At 43.4% G+C, this 24278-nt stretch overlaps 1 protein-coding gene across 3 annotated transcripts in view; it reads right to left on the bottom strand.

Moving 5' to 3' along the window:
• Positions 1 to 24278, bottom strand: part of Tnik (TRAF2 and NCK interacting kinase) — a 400191-nt gene that overhangs the window by 54182 nt on the left and 321731 nt on the right. For all 3 annotated transcript variants that reach the window (XM_021195419.1, XM_021195420.1, XM_021195418.2), the window contains exons 13-18: positions 19210 to 19320; positions 18350 to 18436; positions 17070 to 17258; positions 10040 to 10204; positions 6803 to 7042; positions 3676 to 3782 (exon numbers count right to left, since the gene is read on the bottom strand). In XM_021195419.1, the coding sequence (XP_021051078.1) occupies positions 3676 to 3782; positions 6803 to 7042; positions 10040 to 10204; positions 17070 to 17258; positions 18350 to 18436; positions 19210 to 19320 (899 nt within the window). The remainder of the gene's footprint in view (positions 1 to 3675; positions 3783 to 6802; positions 7043 to 10039; positions 10205 to 17069; positions 17259 to 18349; positions 18437 to 19209; positions 19321 to 24278) is intronic.

The following is a 24278-nucleotide window of genomic DNA, read 5'->3' as shown; positions in this document are numbered from 1 at the left end:
ATACATTTCTATAAATGCTAAATTTAAGTTCACGCTTCTTCTACCCAGCAAACAATGACAAACATTGAAGGAATATGTGGCAGTTATCCTATCTACTTGAGCTGTGTAAAAAGTCAAAACATAAAATGAGGATTACAATATGATTTTTGTGTCCAAAGCCTTGGGCCAAGTCTTTAATTAACTGGCTGACTGCCAAAATTCTCTTTATACTGTTCTTTGGCAACAAGACCAATAAGAAAAAACAAGTCATAAGAAGAAAGGTTTGGGATGGAACAGGGAATTATTTTCTGAGATTAATCATTTAATCATTTTTTGGACTGTTTCTGGGTTAATTTAAATCTTTTCATGTTCTAAAAGTACTTGTTTGAGCATATTTTAATTTGTCTTAAGGAGGATTAATGGATCAAACTAAATCTTAAAGAGTCGAGAAGTTTTAAAACAGCAATAGTTCTACATGATTTATTACAATCTTTATTTCCTCTCCTGATCACCCTCAATGACACCATTGTATCCAGGAGCATGTGGGGCCTGTCTGTGGAGCTTAATCAACACTCAGTTTCACAGGGAGGAGGAACCCCTCAGGACACTGGACTGCCACCAACTTTTACCTCTAGAAGGGCAGCTCACAAAAGAAGAGATGATCCTGTTCTAGATGAGAGGGGAATGTTTGGGATACAAAAAAGTTCCATACAATCACACCCTTTCAGAGATAGTGAAGGCAGTAGGGTCGAGGCCAGTGCCTTCAGGACTAGGAAGGGCTCTCATCACCCCTATAAACTACAGAGTGAGAAAGTCAGAGACAGTGAGTCAGGGGTTCCCCAGGCAGGCTACCAGAGTTCAAATCTTAGTCCTGCCACTTCCTCTCTGACACTTGGGGATGTTTGTTTAAGCTTGGTTTATTTCAGCTTCCCATCTTTAAAATGAGAGTGATGTAAGCCATTGCTTTGGAATCACTATATGGTTTTAATAGTTTAATAGTTGAATAGGTTTAATAGGTTTTAATAGCTGTAATGCTAGTTGGCAAGATGGCTCAGTGGGTAAAGATATTTGCTGTCCTATCATGATGTCCTGAGTCCAATCCCTAGATTCTACTGACAGCCAACTCTGCTCAGGTGTCTTCTGACTTAAACACACACACACACACACACACACACACACACACACACACACACACACACNAGCCAACTCTGCTCAGGTGTCTTCTGACTTAAACACACACACACACACACACACACACACACACACACACACACACACACACTCACACATAATTTAAAATTATTTGTGATACAACGAAAATACTATGTCATAAATATAAGTGCTCCAGAGGTGTTTATTAAATTCTGAAATAAATATAAATTGCCTCAAAAACGTAAGGCAAGGTACTGAAAGGCCTGCCACAAATGAAGAAAGGGTCTCAATTGGCTTGTAGCTCGCCATAATTAGCTGGGCTAGAAGACCAGGAAGCCCCAGGAATCCTCCAGTCCGAATCCACTGCTGGAATTCTAAGCATATTACCACACCTGATATTTTTACTTGGGGGTCGAGGTATAAAACTTATGCTTTAAATAAGTAAATTTATATACCTACTCCAAAGCAAGATAAGAAAGAGAAGCAAGACCTCATTTTTCTCCAGTGACACATGTAGCTCAAAGAGCATGAGGTACACTTGGACCATGGAGTCAGACCCTGAACACTTAGTCCCAAGGCCACATATAGTCTTGCACATAGCAATTCTGTACCACCAGAGAGCTCAATGCTGGCAGGATTCTGGTATTGCTATTTCTATGGCTTATTAATGTGTTCTCTACTTTGTAAACATTCATTCTTCCTCCCCTGCCTAAGGCAATCTAGTATATATCAGAAACTGTCTCACTACTGATGGGCTGGGGGAGTTCAGGGCTAGAAGAAGAAATGAGATGCTAGGGATTCAGCCAGCAAGCGGTGGCAGTCAGAGGATAGCTTTACGGGCTTCTCTCCTTCTAATTTTATATGGGCTCTGGAGATAAAACTTGGCTTGCCAGGCTTATATGGCACTTGTCTTTAACTGCTTTCATGAGCCATCGCACCAGCCCAGTGATTCACAGTTTATGTGCTGGTCAGGTAGTCCTGAATACTAGCCAAAGCAAGGTTGTTCTGCTGATTGTCTCCCAGGAAGAGTTAGTTGGCGTTCTCTACTCTCTCACCACAAATTTTTATGATGTGTACTGTAGGTGAATAGCTGCAACTTTCTAGCTCCCACCTCTCTACTGTAAGTAGAAAAACACTGGTCATCTCTCGTAAAGTCTACATTCTTCGCAGAAAATGTAGAATTTGAGTGTTTCAAGGGAAACCACCTTCACCTTTTATAAGTTACTGGCCATAAAACACCCATTATCTTACGTCCTCATGGCATTAAAACAAATCAGAGGAATTAAACAGCTGCTTCTCGTTTGCTTATAAGAACAAGTCTTTCTTTTTGGTTGACAGCATAAAAAATACTTCAAGCTTGGATGATGCGTGATCTAAACAGCCAGATTCCAAGGAACTGATCTAATGAAAATACCTTGTAGGGCTGGTTCAACACATGAGGAGGTGCTGATAACTGGGGACAGGAAGAAAGGGGTTGATGATGCTCGGTCTGCGTGCAGTGTTAGCATGCTCTGTTCTCTGGCCACAGAACCTTCTCCTTAACCTGGGGCTGCTTAGCCACACAGCTAGACATAGATCTGGCAAGCCCCAGAGGAGTTTCACAGACTCCAACAATTTGTATCTCTACTTAGAATGCGGCTGGGATCTTTTTTTCTCCTGAGATTCTAAGTAGAATACTTCCTCCTTTTGGGAATGATCCCTTCCTAAGGTCTTTCAAGGTAAGAGCAGAGTGAATGTGCTAAGCATTTTGTATACAAGCAAAATAATAATCCCTTGTCCTCTTTCCCCCTCCCCACTTCATGGACTTTCTCTCATCATGAACATAATGAAGAAGAAAGCAGCCTGCCCTAATGTGTCCTTTTTATAGACCAAGCAGAGGCCGCTTGCTATTTCAGTGACTCCTAAAAAAGGATGTATTCATCATGACAAATCCGAGGGAAACTTGATGAAAGACAGCAACAAACAGCATCTGTTGCCACATAAAGTCTGCCCGGATACTATGTAGATACTGCTTACTTCCCAGCATCCGTTGAGACCTCTGCCCCAACCAGTGGAAGTTGAATGAAACCTCCTGATTATAGGAATATGCATGGTAGAAGGAAATTCTGGAAGAACATAGAATAAGTCATGGAAGTATGACTGAATTTCAGAGACCCTCTCTATAATGCCACTGGGATGACTTCCTGATCAAAGCTGGTCCCGTAAGTACCAAGCTATAGAATTTCTGCAGCACTTCACTGTTTCCTAGGCAAGACCTTTGTGATGCCTCAGTGGTTCTTGGGGGCACACTTCTTGACCTGGTGCTACAATTTAACTCAGATTTTGTACTTCTGGCTCTGTGAATGGGGTCTCTGAGACAATGGTTTGCAATGCCGCAACCATGTCTGTGTCTCTAAGTTTGTACCCAGATTTTAAAACCTGTCAATATCGAAGTTATTGAAAGGCAACCAGTCCAGATGACAAGTACATAGGCTTCAAAAGTGAAGAAAGGATGAGAGACATAGCAGGCATCTCGGATAATCACGGTGATCTCCTTCCCCTTACCTTGCTCTGATGGGCTGAGATCCGAGTCTGGGGCCCAAAGCACTGCCATTGCCAGGGGAATTCTTCCTGGCTAGTGCTGGGGATATAGAAGTTGTTCTTTGAGGCACCTGGAAGATAAGCAGAATTCAGAACCATTTCCCGTAACACAGTGTAGGCAGGCTACTGTCTGAAGAGCCTCCTCCTCTCTGAAGACTGGTTACAAGTTACAGACACTGCCTTGTCCATGAAAGAACTGTCTTGCATGCTTCAGTGAAAGAAACAAAGCCAGAGGAGGTTCTGCTGTCAAAAGTCAAGCGGCACATTCCACAGCCAGAAGGTCATTTTAAACTCTGAAACAGAAGTCATATTGCACTAATGACGTTGGACTACTGAGCTAGAAGAAAATACCTCTTGTTTGGGCAACAGTAGGAGCTAGGAGTGACCTTACTCCCGTGGAAGTGGCATTAGGTGGCAGCCATGCAGAGGGAGTCACATTTAGCTCATCTTAATGAATAGATTATGAACTCTAGTGAAACACTGGAGTACTAATCTAGACCTTGGACGATAAATCACATACTAGGGAGCCCAGAGAATCTATTGCTGTATTATTTAATTTTAATATTTGTGTCTGTGTATGTCATGCATGTATGTAACACGTATGTTCTGGGTGCTCATGGAAGCTGGGAGAAGACATCAGATTTCCTAGAACTGGAGTTACAGGTAGTCGTGAGCCACCCAATTTATGTGTAGGGAAATGAACCAGGGCTCTCTCAAGAGCAGAAGAGCAGGCTGGAGAGATGGCTCAGTGGTTAAGAGCACTGACTGCCCTTCCAGAGGTCCTGAGTTCAAATCCCAGCAACCACATGGTGGCTCACAACCATCTGTAATGAGATCTGATGCCTTCTTCTGGTGTGTCTGAAGACAGCTACAGTGTACTTACATAGTAAATAAATATTTAAAAAAAAAAAAAAAAAAAGAGCAGAAGAGCTCTAACCATGGGCGAGTTCTGCGGGTCTTCTCTCTCTTAGAATATGAAAACATAGATGGTTTTACTTCCTAAGCAGATTACTGCTGTCAATCAAAATCCCAAACAATGTGTGTTTTGTTAATTAGTAAATGTTATTCTATATAAAGCAAAATTAATATTGAAAATCCTGGGAGGGTCTTCAAAAGGCCCACTCAAACATTAAGGAGCCGGAAGCAGCATTAGTCTGTATGACCCGCTTAACCGGGCAGGGCACCAAGCAGAACTCCAGTGTGTCTCCTCTCATAAAGCATACAGACACAAGGCATAGATTCTGGGACTGGGTATTGTACAACGGGAGCCAATTATTTGCAAGAAACACGAATATTAATGCAGAAGATTATTGTCAATGTAAGTGTTATCCTTTATCTGTTTGGAAAAAAAATTTTTTTTATTATGATTCCTTTTGGTGGAATCAAGGAAGCAAAGCAAAATGGCCAAGTTGGTCTAACTCCTGTTCAGATTAAGCACTGCTGTTATCTCTCCCTCTCCTCTTTGTAAACCAAAGCGTCTGGAGAGGGCTCAAGGACTGGCTGAAACCTGCATATTTGCCTGTACCTAACATTTCTTCCTAGCTTTATACAGATCTACCTGAAGTTTTCACAGAGTGGCTAAGTAAGAAACTTCCTCTTTCAGGTCTTCGGCTCTTGTGTCCAGCTTATTTCTCACAATGAAGTTCTCTTCTAAGTAACCATTTAGATGGGATTGCCGAGTCCCCCTGAAGACCACAGCTGGACAGTAGAGTCACTGTCTCATTGTCAGGATAACAGGAATCCCGCTGTGACCCCACTTGAGAGGGAAATGGTAATAGTTTGTAAATCATTAAATCCGTTTTCTCTTTCTTGGAGTTAATAGTAACAGTGTTTTCTGGAAATCCAGGACATTTCAATTGTCACAGCCCTGTATGCTAAGCACAGTAGGAAAGCATCATGGACCAGGAAGAATCTAGTGCCAAATATCTTAAGCATTTCAAAAACATCCAGGTTGACTCTAGACAGATGCACAGCCACATTCTGGAACATTGCTTTGAACAAATAACTTAGCAAATAGCTTAGTAATATGAGATAAAACCAAAGTATTCAGGGTTGTTCGGTAGGAACACTAGTAGAAAAACTAGTCATTTCTCTGTAAAGTTCGACCCTCTGTAATTAATTGAGTCTGCAAATACATATAGTACCCCTTACCCTAAAGGGAGCAATCCTTAAGAAAAGCTAAGTGACATGCTTAAAGACAAGGCCAGCCTGTCTGTGCGTGTGTTTTCATATGTGTATACATGAGTGTGACAGCCTGTGTGTGTGTGTGTGTGTGTGTGTGTGTGTGTGTGCACCTGTGGAGGTCAGGGATCAATGCTGAGTATCTTTTTCAATCTCTCCCTCTCCCTCTCTCTCCCCTGCCTTTCTCTGTCTCTGTTTTGTCTGTCTCTGTTTCTGTCTGTCTCTGCCTCTCCAACTTGCTGTCTCTCCCTCTCTCTGTCTCTGTCTCTCTGTCTTCTGTCTCTCTTTCTCTGTGTGTAACAGGGTCTCTCATTGAACCTGGAACTCACCAATCTAGCTAGACTCTTTTGGCTAAGGATCTTCTTGCCTCCACATACTCAGCATCAGGCTTAGATGCACATGTTACCATGCCTGGCTTTTACCTGAGTGCCAGGAACCTGAACTCAGATCCTCATGCTTGTGGGACAAGCACGTTACTGACTGAGTCATCTCCCCAGTCCCCATACCATTTTCTGAACCCTTGAAATCTGCTCGAGTTTTGTGTTGTTAAATATAAGAGTAAGCAAATTTTCTTTTATTGATTTGGTTTATCTAGCTATAAATGCAATAATCATTGAAAACACCCACTAGTCTATTTGCTATTGCGGACAGCAAAATGGCCTAGAATGTTCGGGTTTGAGAGTTATAATTCTGTTTTAAGACACATACTTCTCTGTCACTCAAACTGAGTCCTTGTTCCTTTGGGAAGATGAAGATCAGAAATGATTAATGACTAGCCAAGACTTAGTTTAGGAAGAGATGCATGTGAGAAGGAAGGTGTTGTCGCACAGTCGAGTTCTCTAAACTGTAAAAGGGATGGGATGGTGGCAATAGCAGCAGTGACACAGACACCCAGCAGCACTGACGCTACCTTTGGTGGAATGTCTTCTTCCTGTCGTAACCAAGAGCTTCTGTCAAACTTCTCAATTCTCGTGGGGAGAGGAGGGTTTTCCGAGGTGGGATCCGAGTTCTGGCGTGGCATCTCGACCCGGTGAGAGGTCACACTCAGAGCCTCCTGGAACCCAGACAGGCCCTTTGTGGGTTGCTCATGCACTGACTGGGAGGCTGTCAAGGCAGGTCCCTGGGATTTGACAGCTACCAGCTGCGGGATCTAAGCACACAACATAGGGGCAGCATTATTAGAAGCCCATAGGTTAAAGGGACAAAAAGATCTGTACGCAAGAACTGAATCCGTCAGAGCTATGACAGGGCAGTTTTCAGTTAGCACTAGTCACACTTGGGACACACTTCACTGGCAGAGATACTCCTGCTATTCAAGGCTGCAGAGAGCACATCTGGCAACCCTTCAGAATCTTTAATTTAGAAAATTTGTAGGGCTTCCTCAGGGTTCCTGGAAACAGGTTCAGTTTGGTATTGGCTAGAACTGCTAAGAAGTCAGGGAGTAGTATGGTGGTAGTAGTAACAATTATTTTTATTCAATATTTCCTGGACAGCAACACAAGATATTTTATAAGCTACCCCAAGCTCCCGCCTGTAAAGTCCTTAGCTTTGCCTTTAGATACTATTGTTCTATGAACGAAGAATACTCTAAATGTCTTTCCTTCTGTGAACTCACAGGGTTGAGATAACCATCCTCCTTATTTGAGACATGAGCAATCCCTGGTACAAAGAGATTAAGCCATATCCTAGATTTTACAGCTGATATGCTGGCATCTGAGCTGGAACCCTGTGGTCTATTCCCATAGTACATGCTCATCCATCTAACCTCGGTAGTGTGCTCTTTCTCTATCCACCGTGTGTGGCGCGCGCGTGCGTGCGTGCGTGCATGCGTGCGTGCGTGCGTGCGTGCGTGCGTGTGTGTGTGTGTGTGTGTGTGTGGTATGTGCAGATGCACATGTATGTGTGGAGGCCAGAGGTGCCATCTTCAGAATGTTTACCCAGTTTATCATCTGTCTGTCTGTCTGTCTGTCTGTCTGTCTGTCTGTCTTTCCCTCCCTCCCTCCATTTCTCCCTCCCTTCCTTCTTTCCTTCCTGAAACAGGGTCTGCCTGTGAAGCTCAGGCTGGTCTAGAAGTCAATGTAGTCATTGCTGGCCTTTAACAACTCACAGAAATCCACCTGCCTCTGTCTTCTGAGTGCAGGGATTAAAGGCTTGGGGCATACATGGCTTTCACTGTGTTTCAAACGTGGTTCCTCACTGGCTTTGAACTTGCAATTTCACTAAGCTGCCTGGTCGACAAGCCCTAAGGTAGATTCCCCTGACTCTGCTACCCCAGTACTGTGATCACAAGCCTACACGACCATGTCTGGATTTTATGTGTGTCTTCTAGGGATCGAACTTGGGTTTTTTACATGGAAAGCACTTTATACCAAATGGGTCACCTACTCAGGTTCCATACTATCCTGATTTCTACAGGACTGGATGTCCCCACTAAACACACACACCATTTCCTGATCTCAGGATGCTTCTTGGGCACTCAGGCAATGTGGTACTGTTGTTCATGTAGGAATAACTTTTGGGACTTTTATTTGATCTCTTAAGGAAAAGTATCAAAATCTAGGGTACAAGGGGTTCCCTTCACCTGTGCTGCATTTTGTGACTACTGAAGCCTGTCCTCTACCTCTGAGTGTATACTGCACTCATGGGAGCCCCGGTCCATCCATAGGCTTAGCTCACATGGATCATGGCTGGGGAAAAAAAAAATCTAGAGCGCTTCCAGACTAAACTGTTCATTCAAGCAGTCTTGATTTCCTATCGGTTTCATACAAGGCCCTGCCAAACCCACTTTGGTCTACAATGCCTATTGGAATGTCACAGAGACATGCTGGAAGAGTCCTCAAAGCTCTGTTCTGCTGAGTGTTTTGAATAGGCCTTGTACAGTTCATGTGGATGCAAATATCATTAAATACAATGCATAGCATTAAAACAAAATGCAGTGCAGTATCTAGTACAAAACCCACTCTCACTTTAGGAGACCATTCCAGGCACCCCCGAAAAACCTGAAGCACCAGAGAAGGCTTTTCCAGAGAGTCTACTCTTAGTTCCTTATCATTTCAGAAGAGGCATTTCCACACAGCTCTTTCCTTAGCAAGGAAAAGGTTCATTATAAGATCGAAGTAGGAGGTTTTTAAAAGAGAAACCCTTGCAAAACTCCCCCTTCAGAGCATCTATAAAAGAGAAGTATATGCAGATAAAAACAACCAGAGGAAGGTATGCTGAGCTCATTGGTGCTGAAACAGCTTGCATTTTGTTCATTGCCACTAACTTAAAATGCAAGAAAGCCTTGATTTTCATCATTATTCCTTTAAACCTTAATTCAAACAGCAGTTCATATTCAAAAGTGACCTCTAAATGCACTGGAGAAGCCTTACCACAGTTGGGTGCCAGGAAGAAATGCAAGACATTTGGGTGAGAAAGGTCGGATTACTATTTTCCCCCCCTCATGGAATTTCCATCTTCTATTTCACTTTGAATTTCATCTTTGAAGAACATACCAGAAAGCTCCTTTCTTAATAACAAAATTATCTTTCCCCACCAAACATCTTCATGCAGTGCTTCTCAGTCCCTAGAGGGTACCAGAACCAACCTGGAAGGTTTTTAAAAGACTATCGGGCCGACCCTGAGTCTACAGTCAGTAAGTCTGAAGCAAACCCAGGAATATGCATTTTTACCAAGTTCATCGGATGTTGCTGGCTGCCAGGTGAGCATGCCAGGAGAAACACTGGCTTAGACGGCACACATAGAGTCCACCAAGCCCATTTCATTTCTTCAGTTCAGATTTCTACCCATATTTCAAGGAAGGGAAGAATACATGTATATAGTCTACCTCAAAGGTCAGTATATGAACTTTAATTCTCCTGATTGTAACTACAAGAATGGCTGTCCCCACCCTGCACTCTATAGCACTTGCAAGCGTCTCCGCAGAAGCCACTTTACCGAGAGTGACTTTGAAGTCGCCTCAAGGTCATTAGCTCCATGCTTCCTGTCTGTATTCTGGAGCTTCCCAATGCAGAGAGGGTTCTGTTCCCATGGACTCTATACTAAGGGTCTTTACTTCAATGCTTCTCTGGCATGCTAGAATATTGTAGGCTTTAATAAGCTTTCCTGGGCACCAGTGTCCACTAGAATAGAAAGGAGGTTATTGTACCTGGGGATCAACAGGTCTGAGCATTGGGGGTGTCCTTGCCGGCTGAACCCCACTAATGCTGAAGGACTCTGATCTTGGGGGCAGGTTGGGGTCAGAGATCCTGTTGGCAACCTTGTGAGGCATGGCAGGTGAACTCTGTCGGTTAAGTCTTGAGCGTTCTTCTACCTAGAAAGTCAAAGGAAAAGAAAATCTCAATGATTAGAAATCGGTGCCCTGTCCTGTAAGGCTTTTCAGTAGTAACCCACAAAGCCATTCTTATGCTTCGCTGATGAATTCGAAGAGCCCAAATGTTCGTTTCTGTTTCATAGCAAGATCTTTGTCTCCCCTTTCTCTTTTTCTCTTTTCTTTTCTCCTCATGGAAGTATTTCCAGCAAGTATGCAGGACCCTTGAGCTCTTTGACCTTACATCACCCTTTAGCTTGTGCTATGTCAGGTAACTGGGCATTCTTGGCCTGCTCAGAGCTCATCTTTCATCCCTTGAGCTACTATCCTGCTGATTAGTCACAAAGCCATGGGATCAGGCAGGGAGATGGTGTGTGCCCTCCAGATAATCAAAGGGGACTATAGTAGGCAGTGAGACAGTTTAGGGGGAAAATAGAAAGTTGCTTTGAGTTGACTCATAAGACAGGAGGACAAGAGACACACAAGGGCTGGCGAGGGCGAAGTGCCACACAAGAGCTCTACCCTTCTTTGCAGGCTGCTGATAGGCATGTGGGCGTCCTGGATGCTGCTTAATGACATGGCTGTCTTACACAGACTTCCTGTATCATTTTCTTTTTCTCTTCAGGGCCCTTTCCTTTCAATTGTCTCTCCCTGCTACCCAAAATACACTGCTCCTCCCCTGCTTTCCATTCCCAGCATGGACTCTTACCCTACACCCTTTAACTCTCCTCCTGCTCCTTCCCACATTCTGGCCCTTCCTGTTCCCCTCGCCCCCACCTTCTCTCCTTTCTACCTATTGTCATGTCTTATTTTCCAGTGTCTCAGAGAACTAGTGCTTCTTTATAAACAGACTCTATGTCACTAACAGTCAGTCCATGTTTATAGCAGCAAATACTGTACCCAAGGATGACCTTAAAGAGAAAGTTAAATGAACATAATGGACATCAAAAGACAAGGTGGAAGGCATCAGTTAGCAAAAGATTTTTGTTCTAGGTTTATCTTACCCTGTCCTGTATTTCTTACGTGTCAGTGTAATGGTTGTGCATCTCAAAACGGCAAGACAATGCCACACATCACTCTCCTCACCTGATAACTCATCGACTGAGCTCTTAACTCACTTCCGTTGACTCAATATTCAGGTCTGTTTGCATATGTTTACACACCAGCTAAGGGTTTTAAATTTTCTTTTTGCTGCCTGATTGCAAATAAAATTCAAAAGTCCTATTATTTCTTATCTTTCTTACCCTCTTTTGAATCTTTCTAGAGAGAAGTCCAATTTCCTACTCATAGTAAGTCTGTTTTAACCTTAAACATTTAAACATGCTACATCAAGCCACAGATAAGTAGTGGTCTGTCTGTATGATGTGTAGTATGAACATCTTTTTCCTCACTATGGCTTTGTGGGGCATGTCCAATTGGCCTCCACTTGACTTTGGTTTTGAAATTCTGTGTCCTAGAAGTTTCCTACATATCAAATCATAATAGCCACAGAATGCCAGTGATATAAAGTAGAAAGTGTTCACTCTGTTTGTGAGTGCATAAAGCATCATATCAGCAATAATTAATTGTCCATTATACTAGGCGGAAGAGTAAAGCTGACTACTGCTACTGACCTCAAAGCCCCAAGAAGACAGCAACAGAGAAACCAAGCCCACAACACACAATGCATCAGTTCTACATGCCAGACTCCTTAAAGAAAAGACAGTGACCCTTTTTTGACTACTGAAATTCCTTAGTTCCTCAATTGTAAATTATATTACTTAAACAACTCATGTTTGAGCTCAGGAACTCTGGGGAGTAGATATGGTTCAGAGAAATACGTGGATCTCCACACTCTGATATCCCAGGAATGCATTGGTGGTATAGAAATGAACGTGTTTTCATGTGTTTGGAACCAAATGTATTCAGAGTGAGGCATACTTGTAATGATCATTAGTGTTATTTTTAACTGTCAAATACAGGGCAAAAAGTGAGTGCTGATTTTCATAGGCAAATTGTGTGTTTGATTAGTTGTGGAGAGAGGATGCTAAGCAACTTCTGGGCATATTTTCTAAACTTTCAATCGTATTATGCTATAGATTCTACCCCTTGAGTGTCTTAACCTGCAAGAGTCTATGCCATATGAAATAAATAGCCAGTTGTGAATATTCAGTCAATAATGTCAAGATGGATCAATGTGCTGAAATTTCATGAGTAGGAGTTTTATATTTATTTGTGCACATGAGTGTGTGTTTGTGTGTGTGTGTGTGTGTGTACTTGTGTGTGCATACACATGCACAGTACACATGTGTATTGCAAAACATATTGGGGGTCAAAAGACAACCTTTGGGTATTCGTTCTCTTCTTCTAACCCGTGTGTTCCCAGGACTGAACTCAGGTTGTCAGGCCTGGAAGCAAGCATCTTTAGCCGATGAGCTATCTTGTTGGCCCTGACTGTAATTTTATCTCAAGAAAATCTTGCTTTTGAAGCCTTTTGGAAGGTTGGGACACAGATGTGTTTTGCACCAAAATTTCCCTTTAAGTACCGGAGGAAAGACACTAAAGCGAACCTTCGACATGGCATTTCACAGAGAGAAAGCCAAGTTTACTCAAAAGCCGCTTCTTCTAACTGGAAAAGGACTGTCCACCGATTGATGACAACTTCCATTTACTAACTGAACAGAAGGTATTATGTGAGAAGAAAAGAAAGTGGCCCTTCCACAAAGCAAAGATAAACACAGCTAAACTGGGACACAGCCCAGATCTGCTCCCATCTGCTTGAGGACAGGACTAGCAGCAGAGGATCTACTCCAGTCTTCAGCTGTCAGTGGCTGTCAGGAAGATGGGAAAACTAGGGGTACCAATGGTTCAGTAAGGAAAGAGCTTATTGCACAAGCATAAGGACCTGAGTTCAGATCCCTAGAACCTCAGTTAAGCCACATGTGATATGTCTGCATTGCACATCTGTAACCTTGGTGCTTTCATGGCAATGCGAAAGGTAGAGGCCCTAGAAGATCACATGCCAAAGAACCTAGTACACATAGCAGTGGCTGCCATTCACTGCAGAGAGGGGACATGATGGAGCACTAAAACAATCAAATAAGACCCCATGCATAGTCATGTAAACAGAGTATCCTGCTGCAACCTGGTGCAAGTTCAAATACTATTTGAAGTAGTGAAGTGTGATGGAATTTTAGGGCACATGAGAAAGGAAAAGAAATTTCTATCATCCAAAAGATGAGAAGAAATACTCAAATTCAGCCAATGGACATCACAGCATCTTATTAACACTTCCACAGAGCTAATCTGCCTCCTATCCAAATCAAGAAACAATGGGAGAGTTCTGAAAGGAGTGGCCTTGCCTAACCAGCTTTGTAATGCATCCTTGCTGGCTTAAATCTGAAAAATCACATCCACGGCAACATCCAAGCCCAATAGAATACTACATCAAAATTTGACAAGCCTCCCAAAGATCAAATAGCCCCATCACTGGGTTGAAGGCAATGCTGACAGGATTCCGGGGCTTGCTGGCTGCCAGAGTAGCTCTAGCTTCAGTGACAAAGCTTGTATTAAGGGAATAATGCAAACTCCCCTCTGGCCTTCACTCATGCATATATGGGTACATGCACCTTAATGACCACATGTAAACATGCACCAACACATGCACACCACAGAGGGTGAAATATTGCATCCCATTGTTGAGGAAAAGTCGTCAACTTAGAATGTCATGGACAGAGGTGTAATATAAAAAGGAAGAAAAATAGTTTTGGAGATTGACTGATGGTTATTTAGAAGTCAGATTATGTTAACCACACAGGAAAAGAAGGAAGATCATGGAAATGTTAAAGAATGTCTGCACATATGTCCAGAGGTGTATTAAGTCCCAAAGAAGAACACTGGTGTCTGGCAAGCCTGATATGAATGATGTCATCCACTAGATGCCACCCAGATTTATGGTGGTGGCCAGAGACCGTCATATCTGGAATGCTTGATGACATAGCTATGCTGGTTGTGTGCCTGTTACTTCTGTTAGGTTAAAAAGGCTAAAACTGTTGGGTTTCTTTTACTGCGAGAGGTCTGGCCAGGCAACAGGGTAATCAGGAGGTCGACAATATTGCCTTGATGCTATCAGTACAGATTTGTCCCCAGGAGAGCTTCTGAGAGCCCAAGAACTATGAACTGATTATGAATAGAGAGATGGGCCAGGGACTTAATGATGGGGACAGACAGACATAAGAAAACAGCGACATCAAGGCAGACAGGCTGGAATAGGAGCCAGGGGGTGGGGGTAAGTGGATGGGAAGAAGTAGGAACCACACCATGCTCTCCTTTCTTGGCACACATTAGCACAGGGAACCGCCTATGAGGGAAGGAATCTCAGGATGCTTTTCAAGTACCTTCAGGTATCCCTTCCCTAAATGTGTGCCAGGAGCTAGGAACATGAAAGGTCAGAAGGTATCTATCACAAAGATGTGGTACTTAGAGGAGTCTAGGTACGAGGAAAGACATACAGTTTTATGCCTCTCCTCTTGTCTTCTCTGGTCCATGAGACTCTTCCATGCCCTCCTTAACTGCTATGACAGACACACAGTGACTTACCACTTTGAAAATGCTGGATAGGTATTCCATATGACGTTAGGTTTCATTCCCAAGTTCATCTACATTCTGGGAAATGGGATCTGGGGGAGTCCCACTTTAGTTCCTAAGAGGTTCTGAGGCTTTAGTTGTTCTTCCAAACCAAGCTGGCCCATCTTCCTTCCTCGAGTGATGAGCAATCAAGAATCCCTGTTTGCAGTTGGTACTTGCTTTGGATGATAATGGCATTAGCTTCAGAGAGGGCAGCCCTTCAGCTTTCCCCACAGTGATGGGGGCTGGAGCTGTGGGTTTGACTCAGCTGAAGATTTGAATCCAACAATGGCTAAGAAGTGGCTAAGCAGTGGACGAAAGCAGTGTGCCTCTGCCAGCCAGGCAGCCTGCTGCTTAATAGCATAGGGATTCTGCTTACCCAAAGAAATGGTATAGATTTTTAAGGAGTTCTGATGAGTAATCTTGACTGGCAACTTAATGAGATTTAGAGTCATCATGGAAACAAATTTCTGCACGTATCTGTGATTGATTAGCTAATTTGAGTAATTGGGGTGGGAAGACCAACGCTGTATGTGGCTTGTACAATGCTATGGGCTGTAACTCCACGAAGAATGAAAAAGGAGAGTGTGAGCTGAGCAGAAGCATCCATCACTGTGGTTCCTCGGTCCTTGGTGTGAACACGAGGTGAATGGCTGCCTCTTGCTCCTCCTGCTACACTTTTTCTGCCATGGTGGACTACATCTCCCAGAGTTGTAAACCAAGATAAACTCCTTTTATCCTTAGGCTGCTATTGTAGGCTGTTTGGTCATAGCAACAAGAAAGAGCAGAAGTAACTGACAGAGGGGCCAGTGCTGCCAGGGAGCAAAATCACAAACCCAAATGGTTGACCTGAGAAAGAGTGGCAGTGGCTCCAGACAAAGGTCAATATGGATCATTATTAAAGACTATATCAAAAAGTGACCAAACATGACCCTTGATCTGATCAAAATGATTTGCTGTGTAGACTTTGTTCTTAAACACTGGAAAAGTTATTTTACTATAATAGTGAATGTTCAAACAGTATATACAGGTATGAAACATTGCAGAAAATACTATTCTTTGTTATCTCTCATTATCCACCATGATTAGGAGAAACATCATTTCTAGTAATTCCTACATATACTAAAATGAGATAGAAAAATGAAAGATTAAAAAAATAGAAATAGGATCTTCGGTTCTAACCTAAACACCCCTTTAAGTGATTAGTCATGTTCACAAGAATAAAAAGAAGTCACTGGATGTCACCAAGACAGATCTGGAGACTGATGTTCCCTGCGTGTGAGCTGACAGAGACATTCTGGTGGTTGTTCCAGTCTGGGTTACTGATTTTTGCGTCATTTGGTCTTAACCCATTTATTTTTCTCCAATCCAAATAGCTTTTAATTACATTTCATAACTAGTTCACCACAGAGTCACATTCCCAAAATACCACCTGAGTCTAAGGGTTGAGGAAATGAGAGAATATTGCTTTGGATGTGTCGAAAATGCATGTCATAGGCACAGGTCTATGGCGCATTGTGCACCTCTGAGACCATAATGAACAAGGCAGGGTTAGCAGCAATGTAAGGTCTAACAATAGCATCCAGGCTATGAGCAGGATGTTGTGTGATTCATCCCAGAACCCTTTATGATGTTTATGATATTCTTCCACTAACGGTCCTCATGCCACATCCAACAGGATTCTTGGTGTGAGTGTGGTAGGAGGAAGGTATGTTTGTGTGTGTGTACATGTACATATGTGTGGACATCGAAGGCCAGCCTCAGTTATCACTCCTCAGGTGCCTGCCATCACCTTGTATTTTGAGACAGGTTCTCTCAATGGAACCTAGAGCTCTTCAATCAGGACCGGCTAAATGATCAGTGAGCCCCAGGCATCCCTGTGTCTCCACCTCTCCATTTCCAGGATCACAAGCCTTTGCCACCATGCCTGGCTTTTCATATGGGGGCTAGGGATTGCATGCAAGTCCATGTGTTTACAAGGCAAGCGTTTCACCAACCAGACCTTCTCCTCTAAATGAACTCATATAATGAAGTTTTGCTGTTTTTCCCTACAAAACCCCACTATATTCGCAGAGGTACACAAGAAAAACACTGTGACCAGCATCAGACTTTCTCTGCAGTGACGCTATGGCTCCTTCGGAAGTGAAGCTCTCACAACGGGCCGTCTTCAAACTCTTCAGCACTAACTGGATTCTGTGCTCCCAGTGAAGGAACTCACAGTGGAGAGCCTGGGCAATGGACACAGTAAGTCTTCTGTCCTTACCTCCTTGGCCCAGGCCGGCTTCTCACTAGGACTCATGCCCTCCTTGTAATGGTACAGTGGCTTCTTCTCCAGGGGCCTCTGCTCCTGCCGCTGATGCTGGAGGGAAACCAGATAGTCCCGCTCTTGCTTTAGCTGCCTCTGAAGTCTTTCTGCTTGTCTCTGTTCTTCCAGTTGTTTGCGCTTATATTCCTACCCAGAGCAGGAAGAGCAAAGAAGAGATCACGTGACCACAGGGGACCACATTATCACATGGAGCAGCAGCAATGCATGTGACAGAGGCAAAATGGAACAGACACAGAGCTTCAAGAAGGGCAGGAGTGCCCCAAATGAGCCCAGCCCTCATGTTAGTGTCCACACAATATGTCAATAAAAACACTGTTTCTTTAGAGGCATTCCTTACAGAACATCACTGGAAAAGTGACATGTCCTTGGAGAACTGTACCACAGATGCAGGGTAGTCAGACTGTTAGGGAGCAGGAGTCATCCACTTTCTAACTTGGTAATTCAGCCATTCAAACATGTGTGATCGAGTGTGCAACTAAATAAATAGCCAGAGGCCATATCTAAATCATCCTTTAAATAAAACCTGGACCCCTAAAGCTGTTATCAAACTTATATAAGGGAAAACAAAACAAAACAAAACAAAATAACAGAATGCCATCGCATAAAAATTCAGTAAAAAAATAAATAAATAAATAAAAAAGCTGTCTACCAAGAAGCCCATTTGGAGAGCTGAGTGGTAATAATAATAAAAGTTCTTCTAGTGGCTGCATCATGAGCAGGAAACAAACTGTGCCCATTGTAAGGGCAGGGGTAACAGCCTGCAGATGAGGAATGACTGCAGGGCTGAGTGAACTCTGTGGCCGAGGAGCGTTTGCTGATATTGTATTCCAGCATGTTTGCAAATGGCTTTAAGACTTACTCTGCAATAAACATAGCGGGTCTTGAAAGCAGCATGAACTAATAGGGATGGATGCATGCTAAATTTTCACAAATCGATGGAGTTAATAAAGTGTGCTAAATGGTTGAGGACTTAGCGAACTGGGTCAAAGTTGTATGAAGCCTCTGTGAGATTCTGAGGTCTAAGAGGCTGGAAGGGAAGACCTCCTCATATTTTTAAGTGGGATGTCAGGAGGGGGAAACAGAAGACATACATATTCACACATACACATGCATGTGCACGTGTGCACACGCACACACACACAGGCACACACGCTCACACGCGCATGCATACACTCATGCAGGATGAACACCAAGCGGCCATGTGACTTTCCCATTACCAGAAGTAGAGCTTGCTCATGCAGTAGCTGCTGCTGTAAGATCTCTAACTGCCTTTGCTCTTCTTCTAGCTGTCGCCTGATGTATTCCTGAAGAGGCAGCAGCAGAGAATTGGGAGTAATAGGAAGAGAAGAAAAGAGAGAGAACGAACCAGTGATTGCAAAGTGACAAGAGCTTCCAAGTAAAACGCAGGAGCAAGGAAGGGGAAAAAATACCCAACACCTCACCCAACAGGAAGAGGAGGCCATTGCAAAGCCAAGCCTTTCAATGCAGTCAAAAGCACAGCCCCTTTGCCCGGAGCAGCTGACTGAGCTGGCGCAGCGGCATTTCATTGTCTCTTTCGGTTTTAATGAGACTATGTTAAAGCCTGTTATTAGGTACCTCTCTTGTGGTACCCATGGGCTTAACAAGGCTGTGAAGTCCTGAGGGCCCTAGGCCAGCAGCAGGGATAGAACACATGTACAAGGCCAGCTTGCTCATGGTCTTTGGGATAGACCTAGCTCATTGCTCAGTGACTCAGGATCTGAGTTTAGCAACGGGAGAGGATACTATCAGGGGCTCAGAGTTGGAGAGCAGAGATGGCCCAATCAGTATGGCTCATCTTCAGGGATGAAAAAGTGGGGACCTGGTTCAGTGCTGGGAAGTCAGAAGTTCCAGGTATGCCGGGGGAGGTGGTGGTTTGCATAGGCAGCTTGGGCATTCTCCAGCTGTGCACTTGACATTTTGAATAGGTAAGAACTGCTTGAGAAAAAGCAAAAGCCATGATAGAACAGTCCTTGGAGACCATGTGCCACACACGGGGCTTCCTGGTGCCACAGGTCCCGTGAGGTCCCGTGTGCGTGGGCTCGCCACCTCCCAGCACCTGCTCATGCTCAGCCCGCCTCCTCTCCTCCTCCCGACGCATCTGCTCTTCATAGTGCCGGCGCTGTTCCCGCTCCTGCTGCTTCCGAAGCTCCTTTTCTCGCCGTTGTTGCTGAGGGATGACAAGCAGACATGGTGATGACAGTGGATGCTGGGAATGTTAGCATGAGATCTGCCATGGACCGACATGCACTCTGGGGTGATGGAGACCACTTTGGTACTAGTCATGTATGTGGACTCTCGTCAAGACATGGCGGCTGGAATTGTCAAACCAGGCGAGAAAAGGCCATCGAGCTATCCTAGACTCTGGAACTCCACTGTAATAATTACATTCTACAGTCATTTCAATATCACGTCATACACAGATTCCAAAGATATAAGGATCAGATAACAGGAGTGGATAGTCAAGGCTACGGACTGAACAGAACTCATAGACTCCTACCCGGACCGTATCTCTGCTGCTCACACCACAGGGCTTCTTTTCCCAGAGGATCCATTTGTGACTGCAGACTTTATCTTTTGCTCGGGTTAGACCCTATGCTGAGGGGACACCACTATGATCTCACTGTCATCCCCTTCTCATGCAACTGCCCCAGAATGGACAAGCAATACATTCTGTCTCTATCTTGTTTAGTATTCACAAGTCTTTGGAGGTAGATGCCTTTGTTCCCAGTTTATATGAGAATATGGAAGCAGAGGGAGAGTAATTGTTCAAAGTCAGCCTTATGTTCTGGGACCTAAGCTCAACTGTCATGCAGACAGAGACACAGGAAATGTAGCAGAACCCCCCCCCCCAAATGAATATGTCTCTTCATTCTACTTTCAGGAAAGGAATGGGTTTAGGAGACCAGAGAAGGAGCTGGTGCCTCTCATGTACTATGGTACCTGTAGTGGCTATTCCTGGTTGTCAACTTGACTCTATTTGGAATGAACTACAATCCAGAGTTGGAAGGCTCACCAGTGACCCTGATCTAGAGGCGGGGAGATAGAAACTTCTGATCTGGATTTTGGTATGGAGATCTTGAGGCATAGTGGCTATGGATTCCAGAAGATTAAGACAGGGAGATCTCCAAGTTCAAGGTCATCTGAGATTAAAGGTGTGGTTCTGGTTCTCGCTCTTTCCCCTGCTTGCCGTGTGAGACTGAGCAACTGCTAGATCCTTGGACTTCCACTCACAGCTACTACTGAACCATTGTTGGGAATTGGCTCCTAACAGTTATGGACAAGGGCAAGGCTAGACACCCAAAAAGCAGGATGAGGCTTTCTTGCAGATCTAGGCATGAGCCTCCAGGGCATCGATGATGTAGCATAGGCTGGCCGAGTTCCTCTGGTCATCCTTAATGCTGAGCAAGGAGCAGTAGCAAACAGAAGAAAGTTTCCAGATTTTAGTCACTCAAAAATGAATGGCACAGATGCCTGCTCAGGAATTATAAGCAGGCCAACATAACATTGGGAGGGGCTGGCGACCCTGAATGTAAGAGTATACAGAGCTCTTGGCTAAGATACATCCTGTATAGTGTAACAAGAGGAGAGAAAAAATCCCAGACAAGCAATTATTTGTTTCACAGAAAAAAGAATTCAGAGGAACACAGGGTGAAACATCATCATAGGAACTGACTGAATAATTTGGATTATAGACCCAAAGCACAGACATTTCCAACACTGGACTTGGACTACATTGGCATAAGCCCAGAGAATAAAACAATTATGTGTGTAGATCTGGCTCCTGGCTGGATATAGCCCTCATTTAGCTAACATATCAAGTTTGTTACTCTTGTGGTTTCTTTTTTGAGGAAAAACTAATCAAGCTCTTTGAAGATTTAGCTGAATTTTATGTGGTAGAGTTGTCCATTTTCAGTCTGTCTGCCAGGAATCAATACTGTTCTATAATTACATGCCACTCAGGTTCCCACGCAAGGTATACACAACATTGATTGAGACTCAAAAAAGGTAAAGTTTCCCAAGTGTTCTGCACCTTCTGAGAAACACACTAAAGAAATGGCTAATAATTAATAATGATCTCACTCGGAGCAGCCACTGGTCACACACAGAGGCATCTGCCAGGGCTTTGGGTCCCGCTGTGAAGTCAGAAAAATAAATTACTTTCCCAGCCTTCTGAGGGCGGCCTGCCAATTCCCACCTGTGTATCTCAAGGTCGATGCCCTTCCTAGAAGGATGTTTGCTTTCCCTCCCCCTGGGCATCGTGTTGTTGGAGGGGACATATCAAAACATGTCGAAGACAACTTCTTGCTTCAAGGAGACCCTTAGAAAGTCTTTGGTGGCTCTTGCTAGATGCAGCTCTTTGAGGACAAAGCAAATGCTCAACTCTGGCTCAACTTCAACCTCTCACATGGGTCCTGGTACCTGGCAGGTACATGCAAAAATGTGTTGTGTTAAAAGGATACTGCATGGCTGTAATCTTATCGAGTACTTGAAAGGCTGAGGCAGAAGGAATACCGTGAGTTTAAGATTAGTCAGGGCTGTATAAATTGAGACACCATCTCAAAAAAAAAAAAAAATGTTTTGAGCTCAACAGAGTAAAATCCTTGGTGCAAAAGAAGAAAACACACTATTCTCTTAAAGTATTTTGGAAGTTTCTTATCAGTACTAGTGGTGTGTATTACATCATAATTCATATTACTTTTATGGTTTGTTTTATCAAATTTGTAATTTAGATTGACATTACTTGTGTGTCCCTGTTCTATAGCAGGTTTTATCTTTTTTTTTTTTTTTTTTTTTTTTGNTTTTTCGAGACAGGGTTTCTCTGTGTAGCCCTAGCTGTCCTGGAACTCACTCTGTAAACCAGGCTGGCCTTGAACCCAGAAATCCACTTGCCTCTACCTCCCAAGTTCTGGGAGGTTTTATCTTTTAAAAGAGGTCTATTTACTGAATTTTTATGTATGTATGTATGTATGTATGTATGTATGTATGTATGTATGTATGTGTATGTGCCTGAATGAATTTATGTGTACCACACACATGCAGTGCCCGAAGGTGTCATAAGAAGGTGTTGGGTCCCCCTGGAACTGGAGTTACAGGTAGCTGTTAGTGACCCAATATGGATCCTAGAATTTGAACTCTGGTCCTTTGCAAGATCAGAAGCCCTCTTAACTGCTAAGGCCACCATCACACCATCGCTCCAACCCTCTAGCTTTTGCCTTGTCTATTCTTCACACACTGAATCACTACTCATTTTTGTTGTATTGAAGACTACAGACCAGAAAGACATTCCAAGGGGAGGGCACTGGGTAGTTTTACCTGTCTACTTGACAACAATGAACTAGAATCACCTAGGCCAAGAGTCTCAATTGTCTAGGTGAGGCTTGCCTGTGAACATGCCTGTAGGAAGTTGTCCTGATTGTTAATTGATGGAAGAGGAATCAGTCCACCACGGGCAGCACCATTCCCTAGGCCAGGCTGTATGGAGAAAGGAAAGCTAACTCAAAGCAAGCAGGCAGCATGGGTTCATTTGTTTCTGCTCTTGGTCATGGATGTGATGTAACTAGATGTTTGAGTTCATTCAATAATGGACGCTAAGTGGAATTTTAAGCCAAATAAACCCTTTCTGTCCAATGTTGCATTTTTGTCAGAGTATTTTCCAAAGCAAAAGAAAGAAAACTAAACAGAAAGAAGCCTTATGGAGATGGAGAACAGACCTGCCCTTTTGAGGCAGCTCTCACAGGTCAGTAAGTTCTTCACAGAAAATCCACAGAGGATCGAGAATGCTACAAAAACCAAGCAGTAACGAAAACAATCACCTGCAACTGGTCCTGACATAAACTATTTGCCATGTTGGAGAAATAAAGTAAGGGCTATAAACTTGAGTTGGAGAGAATGGAGAGCAGAGACAAATGGGCATTAATTCTTAAGGGAATTTGAGTTATGTCTGATGATGACCATGGGGTCCTGTCATCAAGGAAAATGTCTTCAACCAAGTTGACAACAGCGCTCAGCAGATATACCACCCACGAGGAGAGGCTTAGACAGGCTCATTTATATCTTCTTGGAGGCAATGTCAAAAGTTGAATTCCTTAAAATTTGAGATTCAGTTAGTTCTTAATAGAGTCTTCATGGTTTTTCCTGGCTGGGGAATGAACATGCTCTCTGGATTAATACAATTATTACCTTATTTTCATATAGGTTAGCGGTTTTTTTTCTTACATCAATGAGAGGAGTATACTTGCTAGTTTTTCTATTACTGTGGCAACATACCTGATAAAAGCAAGGAAGGAAGGGCTTGTCTTAGCTTAATTATGGTGGGGCAGCCATGGAGTTAGGAGTGGGAGACAGCTGGTCGCCCTGGGTCAGGAAGCAGAGACGAAAGCTCAGCTTGCCATCTCCTTCTGTCTGTCCTGTTGATCTAGTTTGGACCACTGGCCCAGGGGATGCTATCATCCTCCTCAGCTAATCCTGTCTGTAGACAGCCTCAGACACAACCAGAAGTATGCTTCCTAGATAATTCTAAATCCAGTCAAACTGACAAGGAACATTAGCCATCACAGGTGGGGTTCAGTTCTGATCCTCTGTTTGTTCCTCCAGTTAGGATACTCTTAGGAGGATGTTGTTTTCAAGTAAACTGGTTAGTTGATTTTAATGAAGACATATTAAAGCTAGCAATCTTTGTGTTTTTGCTAGAGGCCACCCCTTAAACAGGAGACTTCTCACAGGTGTGGATGTAAATTGTCTTTCTTGGGCATGGTCATTAGAACACACCTTCTCTAATGGACAGCTTGGGTCTTTACTGTTTGTGTCTCCCTCCTTTGTTGGGTGCTAGGAGCCCAGAGCCATACTGATGGCTATATCTGCTGCCTATACTCCCTGAATGTCAATTTATGTGGGTATGTTAAGAACCAACCCAGCTCCCACTTTCAACTTGTGTTCTTCTTCTTTTTCATGTTCCCTTTTAGTTTATTTTCTTATACATTATAGTTTTAGTTGTTGCAGTATCTGCTGTAAACCACATTAAGTTCTCCTTTTAGAATGAAGAAAAGTTATAGAGAAAGATAGCAGATATTAATAACAAGCAAGCCTTCCTTGGTTCTATGCTCATCTTTTTTTTTTTTTTTTTTT

Source organism: Mus pahari, chromosome 4 (genome assembly GCF_900095145.1).
Source record: "Mus pahari chromosome 4, PAHARI_EIJ_v1.1, whole genome shotgun sequence".
In the NCBI taxonomy this organism is placed as follows: Eukaryota; Metazoa; Chordata; class Mammalia; order Rodentia; family Muridae; genus Mus; species Mus pahari.
This window is presented reverse-complemented; position numbering and strand designations above follow the sequence as displayed.